Source organism: Siphateles boraxobius, unplaced genomic scaffold (assembly GCF_051911475.1).
Source record: "Siphateles boraxobius isolate OS27281-9 unplaced genomic scaffold, OSU_SipBor_1 65, whole genome shotgun sequence".
NCBI lineage: Eukaryota > Metazoa > Chordata > Actinopteri > Cypriniformes > Leuciscidae > Siphateles > Siphateles boraxobius.
The window spans coordinates 1,779,339-1,797,778 of NW_027509192.1; the positions used below are offsets into that span (position 1 = coordinate 1,779,339).

The window sequence follows — 18,440 nt, forward strand, 5'->3', positions numbered from 1 at the left end:
AAAAGAAGATCATCACAAAATGAACAGTACAATTGGTGATGGTAAGTAGATCACATCATTTCTGCCTGCATTAAACACAACAAATCAAACATTGTGCAAATAAAGTACAGTGCACACATTTACTACAAATAGAATGGCAATGATAAGTATATGAGCTGTTCTATGTTTTAGTCTTTAGTTTTATTATAATTTAATTCATATTGACTGTTGATGTTGTATAAGCAGAATGTGGCGGTTGGTCGGTGTGCTATTAGTCCCGCCCACCTCCATTGTGATTGGACAGCTGGGTAAAAAGTGACAGTGATGAGCGCTGCATTTTACCCAAAGTTGAACATTCTTCAACTCTCGGCGACCGGTAAAAAACGTTGGACGCTCAGCCCTTCAGCGTGAAAAAAAAAGTTCAGTGCCTCATTACGCTCAAGGCGTTTAAAAACGAGCCGCTCCCATTGAAAACAATTGTAAAAATAGGCTAAACCAGCCGCATGAAAAAATGCTTTGGTGTTTGTAATCCTGCCGTACCACGCTCAAGTAGAAACGCAACTGGAACCGTTCCTTACCATTCGCCCGACGGTAAAGGGGTATTTGAGTTATGCTTACGAGGAAAATTTAGTTGGCATTACTTAAGGGTGCATGTTGAAGATGTGAAAAGTCTATTTGCTCGAAACACAAATTACATGAGTTCAAATTACTCAGAAGTCTGATGCAAATAGTGGCCTCGATTTCTTGGAGTAAAACCAAAGCGATATTTTTTAGTGTACATTATTAAAATCAATAGTTAAATATGGTAATATTAATGGACTTGAGCTAACACAAACTAACTATGAACAGTTGTATTTTTATTAATTACCGTTAAAGAAACTACCATATCAAATTTGCCCATTGTTAATGTTAAGCTACTTAATGCATTAAATAACGTTAACTAATGGGACCTTATTGTATAGTGTTACCTATTGTTCTTTATAGTTCTTTAATTAGTTAGACACATTTGTTTGCTTTATACATTTTTTGTGTGTGTTGTTTTATTGTACATTTAAAGGATCAGAGATCTTTTTATTTTAAGAAAAAAGTTATTAAACTTGTTTGGAGGACAACACTTTATTCTAACATAATTCGATATGTGATAATACATTATAAATAAATAAATAAATAATATATATATTATTATATATATATATGAGATATGCGTTTTGTGGATGGGGGTTGGCAACAGTTATAGGGTGGAGCACTTGAATGTCTTTAAATGGCAGCGTGACCTTCTTTCCAGCCCCTTTGGTTGAAGCCAGAACGCTAGTGATCACATCTCCAGCCTCTTAAGCATAAATCTGTTAAACAATTGGTTTATAAAATGTCTGCGGAGTTTGAACTTTGTCCTGGAAGAAAAATCGGGGGCTCCAACCCCTGTTTTATCATCGCTGAGATTGGACAGAACCATCAGGGAGACATAGAAATCGCCAAAAAAATGATCCGAATGGCCAAGGTAAAGTATAAAGTACTGCTTTATCAGATGTGAAGTCTGATATGTTGATGTCAGTTCTTTTCATGGGATGGGGTGGGGGAGGAGGGGGGGAGGGGGACAGTCAGGTAGCCTATATAGATATCAACTTTAGCAAGAGAAGGGAAACCCCAAAACCAAAGTTTGCACATAGAAAAAGAAAATACAAATTAATTTAAATTTGAGAAAATAGAGAAAAAAAGTGTTAAGTTTGTTTTCTTTATTAATGACTTTTTTTTTTCTTAACAGAAGAAATGATCTGAAAACAGGATAGAGAAACATCCTGAGGGCCGTTCCCACAGAACAATTCCATTCCACTGAGCTACTTTCCCTTTGTTTTTTTCTTTTAAACACGATGGACGTGTTTGACCATTTGCAGCGTTTTTAACTGCAAAAACGTGTTCTGTGTGAACCGGCCCAAACTTAGAATCCTATCTATTTAGTACCATGGTAATTTCACTCCAGAAATATAATTTTTTCAAATATCAGGTCAACAATTACGAGGGGACGTTTTTGTAATAGAGCTCCCGAGCTATAACATTGTATCACATTTAATTAACTTTTAGATTTCTTATATGGTGAAACTCATTTTTGTTATCAACCAAATCCACTTCTACTTTCTACTTTAACTCCACACAGGACTGTGGAGCTGATTGTGCCAAGTTTCAAAAGAGCGAGATCGAACACAGATTCACCAAGCTCGCTCTGGAGCGTCTCTATACGTCGCCTCATGCCTGGGGCCCGACCTACGGGGCTCATAAACACCATCTGGAGTTCAGTCACCAGCAGTACAGAGAGCTGCAACAGTTCGCCAATGAAGTTGGCATCTTCTTTACTGCATCAGGGATGGATGAGGTGAACAAATGAAAGAGGGTCTCACCGTTTATTATATATACACCCACACACACACTAGTGTTGTCACAATACCAAAATTATTGTTTCGATACCGATACCAAGTCAAGAATTGCGATTTCGATACTAGGATGAGAATGCGTTGTTGTTCGATATTTTTCTTGAAAAGTGAGAAACACTCTCAGATATCATTGCTGTGCTTTATCTTAAAACCTGGACAACATTCTAATCATACAACACACTAGTGTTGTCACGATACCAAAATTATGACTTCGATACGATACCAGACTAAAATGCCTCGATACCATGGGAAAAAACCCGAAAACAGTAAAAGTTACTGAAAAATATGACAGAGCTTACAACTAATTGTTTTATAAATTAATTTTAAAAAACTTTGTTCCTTCCCTGCTTTTTGACCATTCCCTCCCCTTTATAAAATAAAATAATAATAATTAGTAAGTGTGTGTACGTCCTTACAAAGATGTTTGCAGAATTGACATTATTATCAATCATGTTAACATTTGCTTAGCTTTCACAATTCTGAACAGGTTGGGATGACCCAAATCTTATTTCATGTAACGAGTTATTTAATATTTTTTAAATGGAATTTCATAATTACAATATAGATATTTAATTTAATTGTATCTTTGTTATTAAAAATTAGCAAAAATCAAATTACAAACAATATGACAAATAGCATAAGAGACAAATGAAATTGTGCTTCATTTCTTTTTTGAATGCTACTGTTAAATAGATCTAGTACTGTAGCTGAAAAAAATAACGTCTTCACTCTATAAATGAACTATAGACTGCTTCTTAATAAATAGATACATTTATTCATTCAAGCATTGGGTGATTGTCTATTTTCTGTTGTTTCATTAACATTAATTACACAGAATATTAGGCTGCTGGTCCGGCTCTTTAAGACCTGCATGTAGGCTACCCATTATACGATTTATTTTTACAAACGGTTTACATTCACTAAAGACATACCCGACTGTGTTTACGTGAAAACTTGCCAGGACGTACATTTTTACATAGAATTTTGATTATTCAATCCAAATAATCCACGAAAGAGAACTGAAGTCGCGATCACCTGCTGTGTGGAAGGCGTGTGAGCGCGCTTCAGGTCTAAGCCGGCAGCGCGAGCACGTCCGCGCTTTATTTTCTCATGCATGCATGTTTCGCTGTGCGTATATATTTTACTGTTCTGCTTCCGTTGTTTATTGAATGAAAACAGTAGAAGCAGAGCTCTGCGCACACATACTGACTCCGGCTGTCACACATCGACGCAAATTAAAGAAATACTGCTCTTATTATTTAGAGTGCTAGCCTACTGGTAGGCTACTGATAAAATTTCATATCCTACCGATTTTAATAGCTGGGTATCGTCATACCTTTCTAGTACCGGTGTATCGTGCAACACATATATATATATATATATATATATAACAATAGAATATGTGCATATTAAACCCAGTAGATTGAGATGCATTTAATAACTTTTCCTCTCCCTGCCTCAATTAGATGGCTGTAGAATTTCTTCATGAAATCAATGTGCCGTTTTTTAAAGTTGCCTCAGCTGACACCAACAATATCCCTTACCTGGAGAAAACCGCCAAAAAAGGTAAAACTCACTGACGTTGACATCCATGATAGTCCAGTGGCTGCATGAACTCAAAAGTGTCGTTGCTGAAAACTCGTTGTCCTTTGACGGAGGTTTGTCAGATGCACTGCCAAAGTCACAATGTTCCTCTATTTACATACCATTTCAGATAGTCACTCACAAATGAGAAAAGTACAAGCCCAACCGATAACGGAATCTGTTAAGCTTCTTTTGTGCACCTGAAGTCAGTTATTCTGGAGCACATGAAAAAATAGGTTTTGACAGTTCTGATTGGCCAGAGAGCAGAGGCGATGAAACCTATAAATCCTGGTGTGGATTTTCTGGAGTTTCATGTTGCTGGCTTTGAGTCTACAGAGAACTCGGCATGTGTGAGCTAGACGCCCTGTCGACCGCTACTGCCTATTGGCGCGGACGAGAATTGGAGCCGCCATCTTAAACTATGGAGCTAATAATATGACAAAATTATTTGAATTTGAATTGTGTAAATTTGAATTATTTGCAAGTGTAATCTAACAAAATTGAATTTTAGGTGGTAGTTTAAATGGTTCTGAACTTGATTTTTTAAAAACGAATATTGAAGATTTGAAATTTAACAAATTTAAATATGGCTGAATTTTATAGACATGTATTTTCAAACAGCTAATTTTTTTGTTCTGAATTCTTATACTGCAAATATTCAGTTTAAAAAAATTCAGATTCAAGTTTTCAAGATGAAGAAATTCGGAACTTCAAATTCAGTTTTCTAAAATTCAATCTCAAAATTCAAACTCAAAAATTCAGATCTTACAGAAAGTAGGACACACAAACAAACCAACACGATCAGTCTCAGTCTCAGTCTCTCTCTCTCTCTCTCTCTCTCTCTCTCTCTCTCTCTCTCTCTCTCTCTCTCTCTCTCTCTCACACACACACACACTTTCACACAGAAAAGAACGCAGCCACCTGTAATACAAATTGAGAAGAAGCTGTTCAACGTGTTTGCATCAGTAATTTCTAAAAATTAAATTCGGACAACATTAAGCCTATACCTTGTTTATTGTGGATGTGGGAGGGGAAAATGTCGAGACTAAAGCCCTATTCGGATTAACTTTACAAGGGTAGATGGAGTAGGTTAATAATGTAATTTTACCACAGGACTTCTGTAATATCAATAGCCAAGTCGCATGTGATAAGCTAGGTTATCAATAACACTAGAAGTTGGAGGGGTAACTCAATTTGCGCATCGCTGTCATGCGTGTAGCCTATTACATTGCTTCCTGATATCATGGGCGCAAACATAAATAACTTATACAACAGGGCAGTTGAATGCTTATCTGATAACCTAGAAGCTGTTGTAATTACTTTAACAGTTACCCCACCTCTCCATGCCGGGTGAACACCGGCTGATGCAGTAAACAGCATTTCACAACGATTTCAGTACAGTAATATCAAATATTCTTGCTCCTTCTCGATTATCTGGTAATTCGATTCACAAAATACAACCAATAGTACGGTAATGTTAAGACTTACTTGTGAAAAGCCCTATGTTCGATGGTCCGGCGATTAGAACAGGAAAATGCTCCACAATGCTCTGGCATCTTATCTGCTGCCACGCAACGAAACTAGGAATACGACCGGTTCAAGATGGCGGCCGGATTTCTCGGTTTCCAGCGGCCAATAGGGCATCTAGTCTCTATATGATATCTATGTGTTTGTGTATTTGTGATAATGACTAAAACGTTGACCTGATTTTCTCCCAGAAGCAGCCATGTCTTGAAGCTGATGTTTTGGTGTATTTGTGTAGGTCGTCCCATGGTGATTTCGAGTGGAATGCAGTCTATGGAGACCATGCGCTGTGTTTACCAAACCGTCAAGCAGCACAATCCCAACTTCACGTTCCTGCAGTGCACCAGCGCTTATCCGCTGCCAATCGAGCACGTCAACCTCAGCCTGATCCCTGTAACACACAACTCACTTTATCCAGAGGTCTTCAATCCTGCTCCTGGATTGCACTGTCCTGCAGAGTTTAGTTCCAACCCTAATCAAACACACCTGAATCAGCTCATCAAGCTCTTCAGGATCGTTTGAATGTACAAAGGCAGGTGTGCTGAAGCAGGTTGGAACTAAACTCTGCAGGACAGTGGCCCTCCAGGAGCAGGATTGAAGACCTCTTCATAAATTACTGAAGAAAATATTTTGATTTCACCATGGATAGAAGACAAGACAAATGTGCATGATGACGATTAATTAAATTATTTAAGTTTTATCATTGAGTTTACTAACTTGTTTGTTTTTAATTTTATTAAGACGTCCAGTTGTCACAACGATTTTTCAACAATTTTGATATTCTGAATTCACAAAGAAAGTGGTTGGACATTTGTTATATCATTTAAGCATGAGGTTTTCACACCAAGGACAGTTTTCGTTGTTCTATCTGCCAAATTTCGAAATGCTAAATTAATATTAAAAATGCTTGAATATTTGTTTAATTTTGCACAAATTAAGTGTTCATTGCAGATCGTTAACTAAACTAAAACTATTCAAAAACATTTAAGACATTAATGAAAAACCATAAAAAAACATTTAAGACATTGATGAAAAACCATTAAAAAAACATTTAAGACATTTTCATTATTTGAAATAAAATAAACTCACTGAAATGTAACCGTAAACAATTTCAGCTATTTGCTAAAGGCAACATTTCTTGTTTTTGATTAGTTTGTAGCTGAAGTAGCTACTAAAATAACTAAAACTACATATTTAGCAAAAAAAGAAAGAAAAAGAAATAGTAAAACTGACAAAAACAGCAAGACTACTAAAACTAACTTAAATTGAAATGAAAACAGAAAATAGGCCTATAGGCTATATTAAAAAAAATAATTCAAAAATTTTACAAAAACCATAATAGTATAATGACACTAAAACAAAACTGGTTCATTCATTGTTATATTTTGTTTAATTTAGCAAAAAAAGATTTCATTTGTAATATTATGTCAGGACATTTTTTGTTACATTTGTATAATAGAACCATATATAGTGTTTGAACATTTGGTTAATTTTGCATTTCTCATCTAAATTGTTATTATGATATAAAAAAAATTAGATGCCATTTCAGTCAGTGAATTATTGACTGAAATTAATTAATATGAGATTAACTAAATTTAGAGGACACTGATCAAAAACACTGTTCTAGAGTTTACACTCGTTCAACATTAAGATTTTTAAGGATTTAGTGAGTAGTTTGAAGTTTTTCTGTTACCCTTTTCCTACACAGGAGTTCCAGAAGGAGTTTCCGGACATTCCCATCGGCTACTCTGGACATGAGGCGGGCATCCATGTGTCTGTGGCCGCTGTGGCACTCGGAGCAAAGGTCCTGGAGCGTCATGTGACCCTGGATAAGAGCTGGAAAGGCAGTGACCACGCAGCATCACTGGAGCCGGCGGAGCTGGCGGAGCTGGTGAAAGCCATCAGGACGGTTGAGATGGCAATGGGTTCGCCGGTGAAACAGATGCTGCCCTGTGAGGCTTCCTGTCACAGCAAGGTCAGATAAAACGCTCATTCTGGCAGATTATAAAACCAAAAAATGATCAAACGTCATTCAATCAACGGTTATGTTCTTTCTTGCAGTTGGGTAAGTCAGTGGTGGCCCGGAAACCATTGAAGAAGGATGAGACGTTAACTCTCGACATGCTGACAGTAAAAGTGTCCGAACCGCACGGCATGAGACCAGAGAACATCTTCAAACTGGTTGGCAAGAAAATCACTGTGGACCTGGAGGAAGATGCCATCATTACTGATGCCATGATAAAAGACTGATGATATCTATCTATGCATCTAATCAGTCATTATTTAAGTATATATATTATTGCATTCTTATTGTTTTGACATCAGAAATGTGTAAATATGACATATTGTATTGATTTTGCATATGCCTAATGTCCTGTCTAGGTTTGCTCTGTTGTAACCTGTGTCACAGACTATTGCTTTTGTCATTGTTGTGAACAAACACTTTGTCCAATAAAATGTCTCTCTCTCAATTGATTTCAGCTCAACTTTGACTCTGTGTCTTTGATCATATTGGTCATATGTTTCCCAAAAGCAAGATGTTTTGTCCTATAATTAGTTCAAACCACATAATGCCTGTTAAATCATTGTTTATTTAACGATAGCCTTCCGCAATGCCCTCCGGATTCATATGCCGCGTTCCAGGCAACCTGTAACGTGTGTTTTTCCAACCTTATACCCGTGAAAGTGCACTGGAACGCCAGTCAAACCAGTGACTTCCCACCCGTGAGCTCGTACTAGATCAATGTACTCCCAGCTACGAGCTCTGACGTCAAATAGCCCGCAAAACCATACAAAACAACAATGGCAAAAAAAAACTGCATTAAAAAAAAGAAGAGAGTGAGAAAGAGAGGCTGCTCAAAATTGCAAACATGGATTCAAAGCTCCAGCATGCCAGCGGGTAAATCATCATATAGCCTAAAATATTTAACTTTAACTCCTGTAAAGGCTATATTTCCCATTATAATCAATAGACTTAGATTATAGTATCTATAACATACATCATATTTATAATGTTTTATTAAGACATGAATAGCTATACATAATAATAAAAAAGGTAATATAAATGTTCTAAATGAGTTGTATCTTAGCATAGAATAGGGTAGGCAAAGGGGCTAAAGGCACATCCTAAGAAAAAACTACTTTTTACTCCCATGATTGCAGAAAAAAAATATATATATATGTTTTTTATTGAACATTGATGGAGCAACAGATTTTGTGTGAGAAAAATAATTGTTTAAATTATACATTTTTTTTAAAACCCAGACCCACTGGGCAAGACAAATACTTCAGCTAAAATAATGTTTTTAATAATGTCTAAGCTAATGCTTCTTCAAAACAATCTGTCACACTCTCAGAACCCACAACATCCCTCACTGGCCACCAGAGGACACCATCACCCGAGTATTGACTTAACTCACACAGCTGCCACCACTGATCACTCACGCACCTGCACCCTGTTATCTACCTGCATATAAGCCCCATTCACTTCTCAAACAGTGCGAAGGCCATTTTCAAACAGTGTTACCGCCACCGGAAGACCGTTCACCGTGGGGAGGGGAGGAAATAAACTTCAAACAGCTTTACAAAATGAAATCGCTGAGGCGAAAAACCCAAACGAGAAGGGGGTGGTGGCAGTGAGGAGGAAGTGTTGTAGGCCTTGACACGCAGAAATCGAGACAAACAAACAGACTTTCTAGAAAATTCTCGTGTTAAGCCCACGTTTTCTGGGATCAGAAACGTGTGGGACTTGGCGGTTGGCATAAACTGGCTTGTGACTGGACTAGAATGGCAAATCAGGAAGAAGAGGCAGATTGGGAAATGGAAAATGGCAATTGGACACAAGTTGCTAACAGGAGAAGACAAGGAACGGGGATATACAGGAGAGGAGAGGTAACGTTGGGGGGGATGTCGAGTCAAGGAAGTAAACGTAGTTTGGAAGAGAACAGTTCAGATGAAGGAAATTAGTTTGTGCGGAAAAGGGTTGTGAGAGGATTTTAAAATAATCCTCAAATTTAGAAAGGAAGACGAGAATGTTGATTTAAGTCCGATAGCGGTGTCTAGGGAAATAAAAAAGAAAATAGGAGATGTGGAAATGGCAAAGATTTTGAGAGATGGAAGCTTGTTGATCATAAGTAAAACGGAGGAACAGAAAAATAGAGCCTTGCAAATTGAAAGTGTTTGCAAGAAAATTATTAGTGAGAGAAAGGTGTTGGGTGAGACTAGAGTAACAAGGGGAGTGATAACAGGGATTCCTGTAGATGAGGACTTGGAGAAACTCAAACGCAGTATTAGTGGAGGCGAGGTGAGTAGAATAAAGAGACTGTTGAGAACAATAAATGGTGAAAGGGTAGATAGCTTATCTGTTCTTCTGGAATTTCAGGAGTCTTCACTTCCAGAAAGGGTAAGAATAGGATGTGTGAGCTTTCAAGTTAGGCCGTATATTCCTCCACCGCTACGATGCTACAAATGTCAGAGGTATGGGCATATAGCAGCAGTTTGCAAAGGGTAGCAGAGGTGTCCCAAATGCGGAGGTGAGCATAGAGTGGAAGAATGTAAGGAAAATGTGCAGGATAAATGTTGTAATTGTGGTGGCCAACACAGTAACATATGGTAGATGTGAAGTCAGGACACATAATTTCTGGTTTATTTTTTAAATCTTTAATAAATCCCTTAAATTCCTGACCATTCGCTATTAAGCTTCTTGCATTCCATTGTACAATAATCAGCTTGTCTTATCACCTGGGCCTCCCACTTTCCCATCCGCTTCAAGTCTTGTCTTGATTTTGTGGAAATACAGCAGATCAAAACAGTAAACAACATAAGTTATTCAGAGGCAGTGAAGAAAGTACAAGGACAAAGGGAAAGGGTTGATATTGACATTGCTGCCCAGGTGTCGAGAATAGATGCAGGTCAAACAGAGAAAACAAAAACAGAATTGACAGTTGAGAAGATTATTTTGTTTGTGGCTTATGTGATCAATTGTACTGATCAGGTTAAACACAAAACAGAGAAAATTAAAATAATAGTTAAGGGGGCTGAGAAGTTTCTGGGTATAAAAGAAGTATCTTGGGAGCAGATCAAAACAAGACTTGAAGCGGATGGGAAAGTGGGAGGCCCAGGTGATAAGACAAGCTGATTATTGTACAATGGAATGCAAGAAGCTTAATAGCGAATGGTCAGGAATTTAAGTGATTTATTAAAGATTTAAAAAATAAACCAGAAATTATGTGTTCAAGAGACATGGCTTAAATTAGAATTGGAGTTTGTTATTAAAGGATATGATATGCTATCATATCCTTTAATAACAAACTCCGTAGAGACAGAGGGGAGGGTAGTGGAGGAGGATGTATAATATTTATAAAACAAGGAATGCAATATAGAGTTTTGGGGAAAGGAAAAGAGTTGGAATACATAATAATTGAAGTATGGACCAGAGAAGGAAATATCAAAGTTGTTAACTTTTATAATCCATGTAATAAATTGTCATTAGAATTGCTGGATGAAATGATGATACAGTTAGTAGGGAAGGTGATTGTTGTGGAGATTTTAATGCCCATAGCACGTTATGGGATAACTATAATGATACTAATGGAATGGTGATTGAAGAGATAATGGAGATGACAAATTTAGTGTGTTTAAATGATGGAAGTGGTACAAGAATTAATATCAGAACTGTAACAGAATCAGTAATAGATCTTACATTAGTGTCAGATTCATTAGCAGGCATTTGCACATGGGAAGTGGTTAGAGGAACGACAGTAGGAAGTGACAATTATCCTATTACAATAGTAGTAGGATTGAGTCTAGAGGAATTTGATTACGGTAGGATTGCAGAAATGGTCTTTCAATAGTGCTGAGTGGGATACATTTAGGAATATTAGTGATCAAGAAATGGGAAAAATTGATAGAAATAAAGATGTTGATAATTTAAATGTTTCTTTTTGTACAGTTGTTGTAGAGGCTGCAGAGAAATCAATAAAGAAGAGGGCAGGTAAGTGCGGAAGTAAGATTGTACCATGGTGGACAAAGGAATGTAAAAGAGCGATACAATTTCGAAATAAAAATTTTAAAGTGTTAAAAAGGAATCATTGTTTTAAGAATCTTATTGAGTATAAAAAGTCACAAGCAAATGTAAGGAGAGTCATAAAAAGTGCAAAGAAAGAATATTGGAGGAAATTTTGTTCCTCAGTAGGAAGGGAGAAGGAAATTGGTAAAGTTTGGGGGATGATAAAAAGAATGAATGGGATAAAAAGAGAATATGGATACCCAGTTTTAAATGATGGAGGAAAAATAGGAGTGAGAGATGAGGAGAAAGCAGAGATGCTGGCTAAAGCATTTGTAACAGTTCACAGTTCAAATAATATTAGTGAAGAAGGGAAAAGAGGGAGGGAAACTACAGTAAGGGAGAATGAAGAATTACAGCAAGAAGAAAATTTTAATGACCTACTAAACGAACCATTTACAATGATAGAACTAAACCGGCTCTCCAGAAAAATAAGATGTCAGAACCAGGAATTGATCAGATTTGTTACATAATGATAAACCAGCTCAGTGAAAATTCAAAGGAGGTATTACTAGAACTATATAATAAAGCCACAGAGCTGAAGGAGGCTGTGGTAGTGCCAATACGCAAACCAGGAAAAGATTGTACAAACCCGGGGAATTATAGACCAATCGCTTTGACTTCTAACATGTGCAAAATAATGGAGAAAATGATAAATGAAAGGTTAACGTACTATATGGAAAAGAACGGATATATAGCCAAATATCAAAGTGGATTTAGGAAAGGAAGAAATGCAATGGATCCAGCTGTCTGTTTAGAGCATGAAATTAGAAAAGCACAAGTAAACAAAGAAAGTGTAGTGGCTGTCTTCTTTGACATAGAGAAGGCCTACGATATGATGTGGAGAGAAGGTTTGTTAATTAGAATATGTAAATTAGGTATCAAAGGAAGAATGTATAGATGGATTAAGGACTTTTTACAAGGAAGATTGATACAAGTTAGAATAGGGGAGAGTTATTCAAGGAAATATATTGTTGAAAACGGAACACCTCAAGGGAGTATAATAAGTCCTTTATTGTTCTCCATATTAATAAATGTTGTGTACAGGGAAATAGAGAATGGGATGGGATTTTCACTTTTTGCGGATGATGGGGCGATTTGGAAGAGGGGAAGAAATCTGAAATTTATTATTAAAAAGCTACAGGAAGCTATTATGAAAATAGAAGAGTGGTCATATAAATGGGGGTTTAAGTTTTCAGTCGATAAGACAAAGATAATGTTATTTACAAAGAAAAGAATATGTACTGAGGTAAAACTAAAGTTATATAATCAAGAATTGTAAAGAGTGAAGTGCTTTAAGTTTTTGGGGATATGGTTTGATGAGGGAATAACATGGGATGTACATATCCAGAAAGTAATTGAAAAGTGTAGGAAGGTGTTAAATGTTATGAGGTGTTTGGTGGGAAGTGATTGGGGAGCTGACAGAACAGCACTGGAGGCAATTTATTATGGATTAATTAGATCAGTATTAGATTATGGATGTGTGGTATATGGATCGGCATCAAGCACATCTCTTAAAAAATTAGATACCATTCAGTTTCAGGCTTTGAGATTATGTACAGGGGCATTTAAAACAACTCCAACGGCAGCACTGCAGGTGGAAATGGGAGAAATGCCACTCGAGTTGAGACGAATACAGCTATCTCTGAATTATTGGGTTAATATAAAGGGCCAAAATGAAGATCACCCAGCACAAATCACTTTAAAATCTTGTTGGGAAAAGGAGAAGAGGGGGACAAAAAGCTTAGGGTGGACAGTTATACAAAAAGCAACAGAGTTAAAATTAACGGAATTAAAAATCAGTCCAACAGTACCATTACCAATAGTACCACCTTGGATATTACCAGAAGTAAAAGTAGATCTAGTATTATTAGGAAAGAAGAACAAAGACATGGGGTTAATTTTTGACTCGTATACTGTACAGGAATATATTGATAATTATTATAGTTATATTCAGATTTACACAGATGCTTCAAAGAGTTTAGATAATAGTATAGGAGTAGCTTTTTTTGTTCCAGAGTTTCATATTTCAACAGCGAAAAGGATAAGTTATAATGTATCAGTATATACAGGAGAAATGTTAGCAATTCTGTTAGCAGTACAGTGGATAGAGGAAGTAAGACCATTGAGAACTATTGTTTGTTCAGATTCTGCATCATCATTAGTCAGTTTACAGAGCAATCATTCAGATAGTAGAGCCGATATATTGATAGAAATTCACCAAGCATTATATAGAATTCAAATGATGGGTATTACAGTTATATTTATGTGGGTACCAGCACATTGGAATTAAAGGAAACGAAAAGGAGCAAAGGAGGCCACAAAAAGAGAAGACATCGATGTAGAAGTTAACATCAGTAAGATGGAAATGAAGAGCATTATTAAACAGAGTTTGAAGAAAAGGTGGCAAAAGCAATGGGAAGAAGAGAGAAAAGGACGATGGTTTTACAAAATTCAGAAGAAAGTGGGGGAAATGAGATGTACAGGAAGGAAAAGGAGAGATGAGACAATTATATCTAGACTTCGATTTGGACATACAGGACTAAACAGCACTTTATTTAAAATAGGTAAACATAACACAGGCAGATGTGAATACTGTGAACAACAAGAGACAATAGAACACGTCATGATACACTGTAAAAAATATGAGGGAAAAAGGAAGGAAATGATCCAAAATTTGAAAAAGGAAAGAGTACGGTTTGATTTAGTAGAAATTCTTAGGAAAAATTCTAAAGAAAAGTGTTATGGAATTGTTTTTCATTATTTTAGAAGAATAAATATGATTGAGAGGATTTAAATTTTTTTTCTTTCTTTTTTTTTTCTTGTAATACAAGTAATAGCAGTCCTTCAGTTCCACACTCCATACCAGTTGGTGGCAGTAATGCACCATTTCATTGTTTGCCAACCGCCAAAAAACTCTAATAGAAGAAGAAGAAGAAGAAGAAGAAACAGTGCGAAGTCTCGTTTCCTCTGTGAACATTCTGAGCGTTTATCCCTTTATCTCTGCCTGCCTGTGTTTGACCTCTGCTGATCTGATTATCCCGTTGTCTGCCGCCTGTCTCTCGACCCCCTGCTTCGTCCCTGGATTCTCTTCTGCTCGCTGCCAGCCCTGACCCCTCGCCTGGATTTGATAAGTGTGACCCTAATCCTCGTTGTTGATCTTGCTAGTGTCTGACCCTTTTTCTGCTTACTACTCTTCTTAATAAAACGTTGCAAATGGACCTGACTGCCTCCGGTGATTCCTCACACAATCACTTTAGCAAAGTTATTTTTGGTTTATTGTGATAAATTAAATAATTCATTTTGTTCAATAAATATAGGCCTACTGTCATTAAAATACAAGACAACATAAACAGTTGTGAAAGAAGTGTAACGTCTTTTTTAAAATACAGAATCAAAATGATATACAAAAGTAAAAGTAAAAAAGTAAGATTCTGAAAACATTGAATGAGATCCCATTATAATTTACTATAGGTTTACAGTAGTAACAAATATATATGATATTTTATTAGCCTATATGATATCATTAATATCATGACCCTTCTAGTGCCCCTTTTTGTGGTTTGGGCCACTCCCCCTCAAAATATCTGTGCATGGCCCTGAAGATTGTTGCGTAAGGCAGACCCTGCATTAGAAAAACGTCAAATCCGATAAAAATGTTAGTTAAAGAAATAGATGTGAACAAAATAAGCAGTGTCAAAAACACAAAGACAAGGAGGCAAATTAGTGCAAAAGTGAACAAAAAGGTAAACCGCATTCAATGGAAAGTCACCACAAAGCATATGTGAAATGTTCTAGATGTGGTTACCAACTTGAATACAAAAAGTGCACAGCTAAATGGACAAACGTGCAAGGTATGCAACTAAAGAAACCACTTTGTGAAAAATGTGCAAAGCGCAAGTCTCCACCAAGAAAATACAGTCAATAGAACAAAGAAAACAAAGATGTTGGAACCATTGATGTGCAAACAGCACAAACAATGAAAAACATGCACACACTGAAACAAAGTGAAAAAGACAATTGACCCGTCGCTAAGCCACGCCCGAAAACTGCCACTGGCCAATCGTGTCTTAGCAACCGTAACTAGGCGCGGGAGGTATGACAAGCTTTCGAGCGAGGGAAACAGGCCGAAGCGTTGTGCGTATGGATTGTGCAATTCTGATAACCGGTATCCTAAAAGTTTGGACGGGGGACCCGGAGTGGATTTTTTTTCCTTCCCGAAAATCTAAAAGCCAAGGAGAGAAATGACGGGCGTGGATCAAGCAGTGTGGGAGACCCCATTCACATGTGGACAGGATTAACAAAAACACATATTGCTTGGAAGTTGGAAATAATTACGGTTCTTTGTTCATAATGCACATGTTTTAACGTAAAATAAGACGTTTAAAGACAAGACGGAGGCTCACTGACATAGCTACTTTAAAATATATTTCAGCATTTTGTTAATCGACGGCCTACTAAGTTACCCCTGACGGAGTAACTTTAACACCGGGAGAGCCGCGATCGGATTGGGTTAGTGTTATTCCACAAGATTTATGGATAAACTGTTTGATTTATAATTATTAGATTAGTTTCACATTTCACTTACCCTGCTGTGCACGAACATAGCTGTTCCTCAATTTGTGCGTTTCCCATTTGAATGATCAGTGTATGAGGCGCTGCTTGCGCTGGGACTTTAGGCTTTAGCTTCAATTTTTATTAAATTATTCTCTAATCGGTTGCATATTATGTCGTGGATATATCCCTCGAATGCACACTGCAGTCCCTTTTGTTTTGCTCTCAGATATTTCACTTGTTCGCCAAAACATAGGGGAGACCGGGGACAGTTGCAACATGTCATTTTTCTCCAACCAGAAACAAGCTAGAGTAATGACACTCACACTGCACATGCTCAATTGGATGCCCCCTCTTGAAGAGAAAAATCAAGGAGATTCCTGAGCTTCATCAGGATTTATTGAAGAAAAACTGTTTTTAAAGTATGAAAGTATTTATTTTCTTGAGCTTTGTTTTTGTTAAACTGTTGTCACTGTTTTTGTGATTCAGCTTAAACTTATATGGTTTAAATGAGTGATATGTTAACTTTAAGCTAGTATGGTTAGCATGTAATAAGGTCAATTGTTTAGCTAGCACAGGAAGTTTTATCATGGCTTACAGGGATGGGGACAGTTGCAACAACTGTTGCAACTGTCCCCGTACAATGCATTAATATAAAAACAGACCACATAGCAGTATTTTTAACATTTTTTTCATAAGTTTTTACTTAAATATAATATAGTTCATCAAGTTGTAGCAAGGACAGGAGGTTTATGTTTATGTGTGTGTGCATGTGCGCACGTGTGCAGATGTCTGTGACCATGCATTACATTGTTAAAATGAAAAATTATAATATAAAATATAGTTTAAAAAAAATGTTTTACATGACAATAGGCTAAATAAAAGCCAATTGCCTCACAAATTGTTCCATTCTTCCTATGTCACTAAAAGCCGACTGTATTTTATATCAATTTGAATATTTGACATCTGCACATAGGGCCTACTAATCTAGACAAATAATTGTCATCTATTCAAAGCTGATGAATAAAGAACACTGTAATATTATTATAACTTACATTTTTGGTAATAATCATTTTGCTAACACTGACATATATTGTAATATATTGTATTTGTAACATGTTGCAACCATCCACAAACAATGTTGCAACTGTCCCCGGTCCCGGGGTCAGTTGCAACATCTGACTCCTTACATTCACATGCAAATTGTGAAAAATGTCAATTCTGTAATTATCTTGAAATGGTTTAGACTATTAATATACAGATGCAAGTTTATTGTATAAACAATTGGTTTGTCTAATCCGAACCGTCTCTGAGTTACAGAGCCAAATGCAAAAAGTGTTGCAACTGTCCCCGGTCTCCCCTACTAATTATCTATTGGGAATGTCTAACACCGGTGCATAGGCTACACAGTAATAGACGTGCTAGACGCGAAAGCTTTATAGGCGTAGTAACAGTAAGTAAGGAGGGCGGGGCTTAGCGAAGGGTCAACTGGACAAAAAGACAAAAAAAACAAGAACGTTACATTTAAATTAGACACAATGGCTGTATGTAGTGTAATACCCAATGTGTTCAAATCACTAGAGACAAAGAAAACAAAACAAAAAACAGAAAAAAAATAATAATCTGTCACTTAACTACATATTTTGGCCACAAGATGTCACCTGTGGGACAAGTTCAACTTACCTTTACCTACAGAAACCAAAATTCTGCATTCAATTTCAAATGGTTGACGCAACGAAGGCTACCTGCAATTCTTGGACCTGCAACCTGTGAAATATTAGGGATGATGAAAAGAATAAATGAAATAAAGACTAAAGATGAACCATTAAAAGCCTTTGTTTGACGACCTGTTTTCTAGCCTCGGTTGCTTGCCAATTGAGAATCACATCAAAACGGTCCCCAGTGATTCATCCACCAAGAAAGGTTCCTGTAGGACAAAATAGATGAAGAGCTACACAAGATGGAAAGCATATGGGTGTAATAGTTAAACAAACAGAACCAACAGAGTGGGTGAACAGCATGGTAACAATGGTGAAACAGAACAAGGTACATAGGCTATGTGGATCCAGAAAATCTTAATAAAGCACTAAACATGAACATTTCCCTCATGAACATAACAGTGGAAAAAGTAGTCTCCAGCATGCCAAATGCAAAGATATTCTCAGTCCTGGACGCTAAGGATTCTGGCAAATAAAACTGGATGATTCTCATTCTTCATTCATGCAGGTCCTACTCAAAAAATTAGCATATTGTGATAAAGTTCATTATTGTCCATAATGTAATGATAAAAATTAAACTTTCATATATTT

General features: G+C 36.7%; 1 protein-coding gene across 1 annotated transcript; it reads left to right on the plus strand.

The window, feature by feature from the left end:
* Positions 1-1,271: 1,271 nt before the first annotated feature.
* On the plus strand, positions 1,272-7,763 carry LOC143720584 (N-acetylneuraminate-9-phosphate synthase-like). The gene is made up of 6 exons (XM_077210135.1): positions 1,272-1,477; positions 2,132-2,347; positions 3,872-3,971; positions 5,752-5,906; positions 7,222-7,488; positions 7,575-7,763. The coding sequence occupies exons 1-6, from the start codon at positions 1,346-1,348 to the stop codon at positions 7,761-7,763; spliced, it is 1,059 nt and encodes a 352-aa protein (XP_077066250.1). The 5' UTR covers positions 1,272-1,345.
* The last annotated feature ends 10,677 nt before the right edge of the window (positions 7,764-18,440 follow it).

Coding starts and splice junctions, on each gene's coding strand:
- LOC143720584 (XM_077210135.1), top strand. CDS start 1,346: ATGTCTGCGGAGTTTGAACTTTGTCCTGGAAGAAAAATCGGGGGCTCC. Junction 1,478..2,131: donor AAATGATCCGAATGGCCAAG/GTAAAGTATAAA, acceptor AACTCCACACAG/GACTGTGGAGCTGATTGTGC. Junction 2,348..3,871: donor CTGCATCAGGGATGGATGAG/GTGAACAAATGA, acceptor TGCCTCAATTAG/ATGGCTGTAGAATTTCTTCA.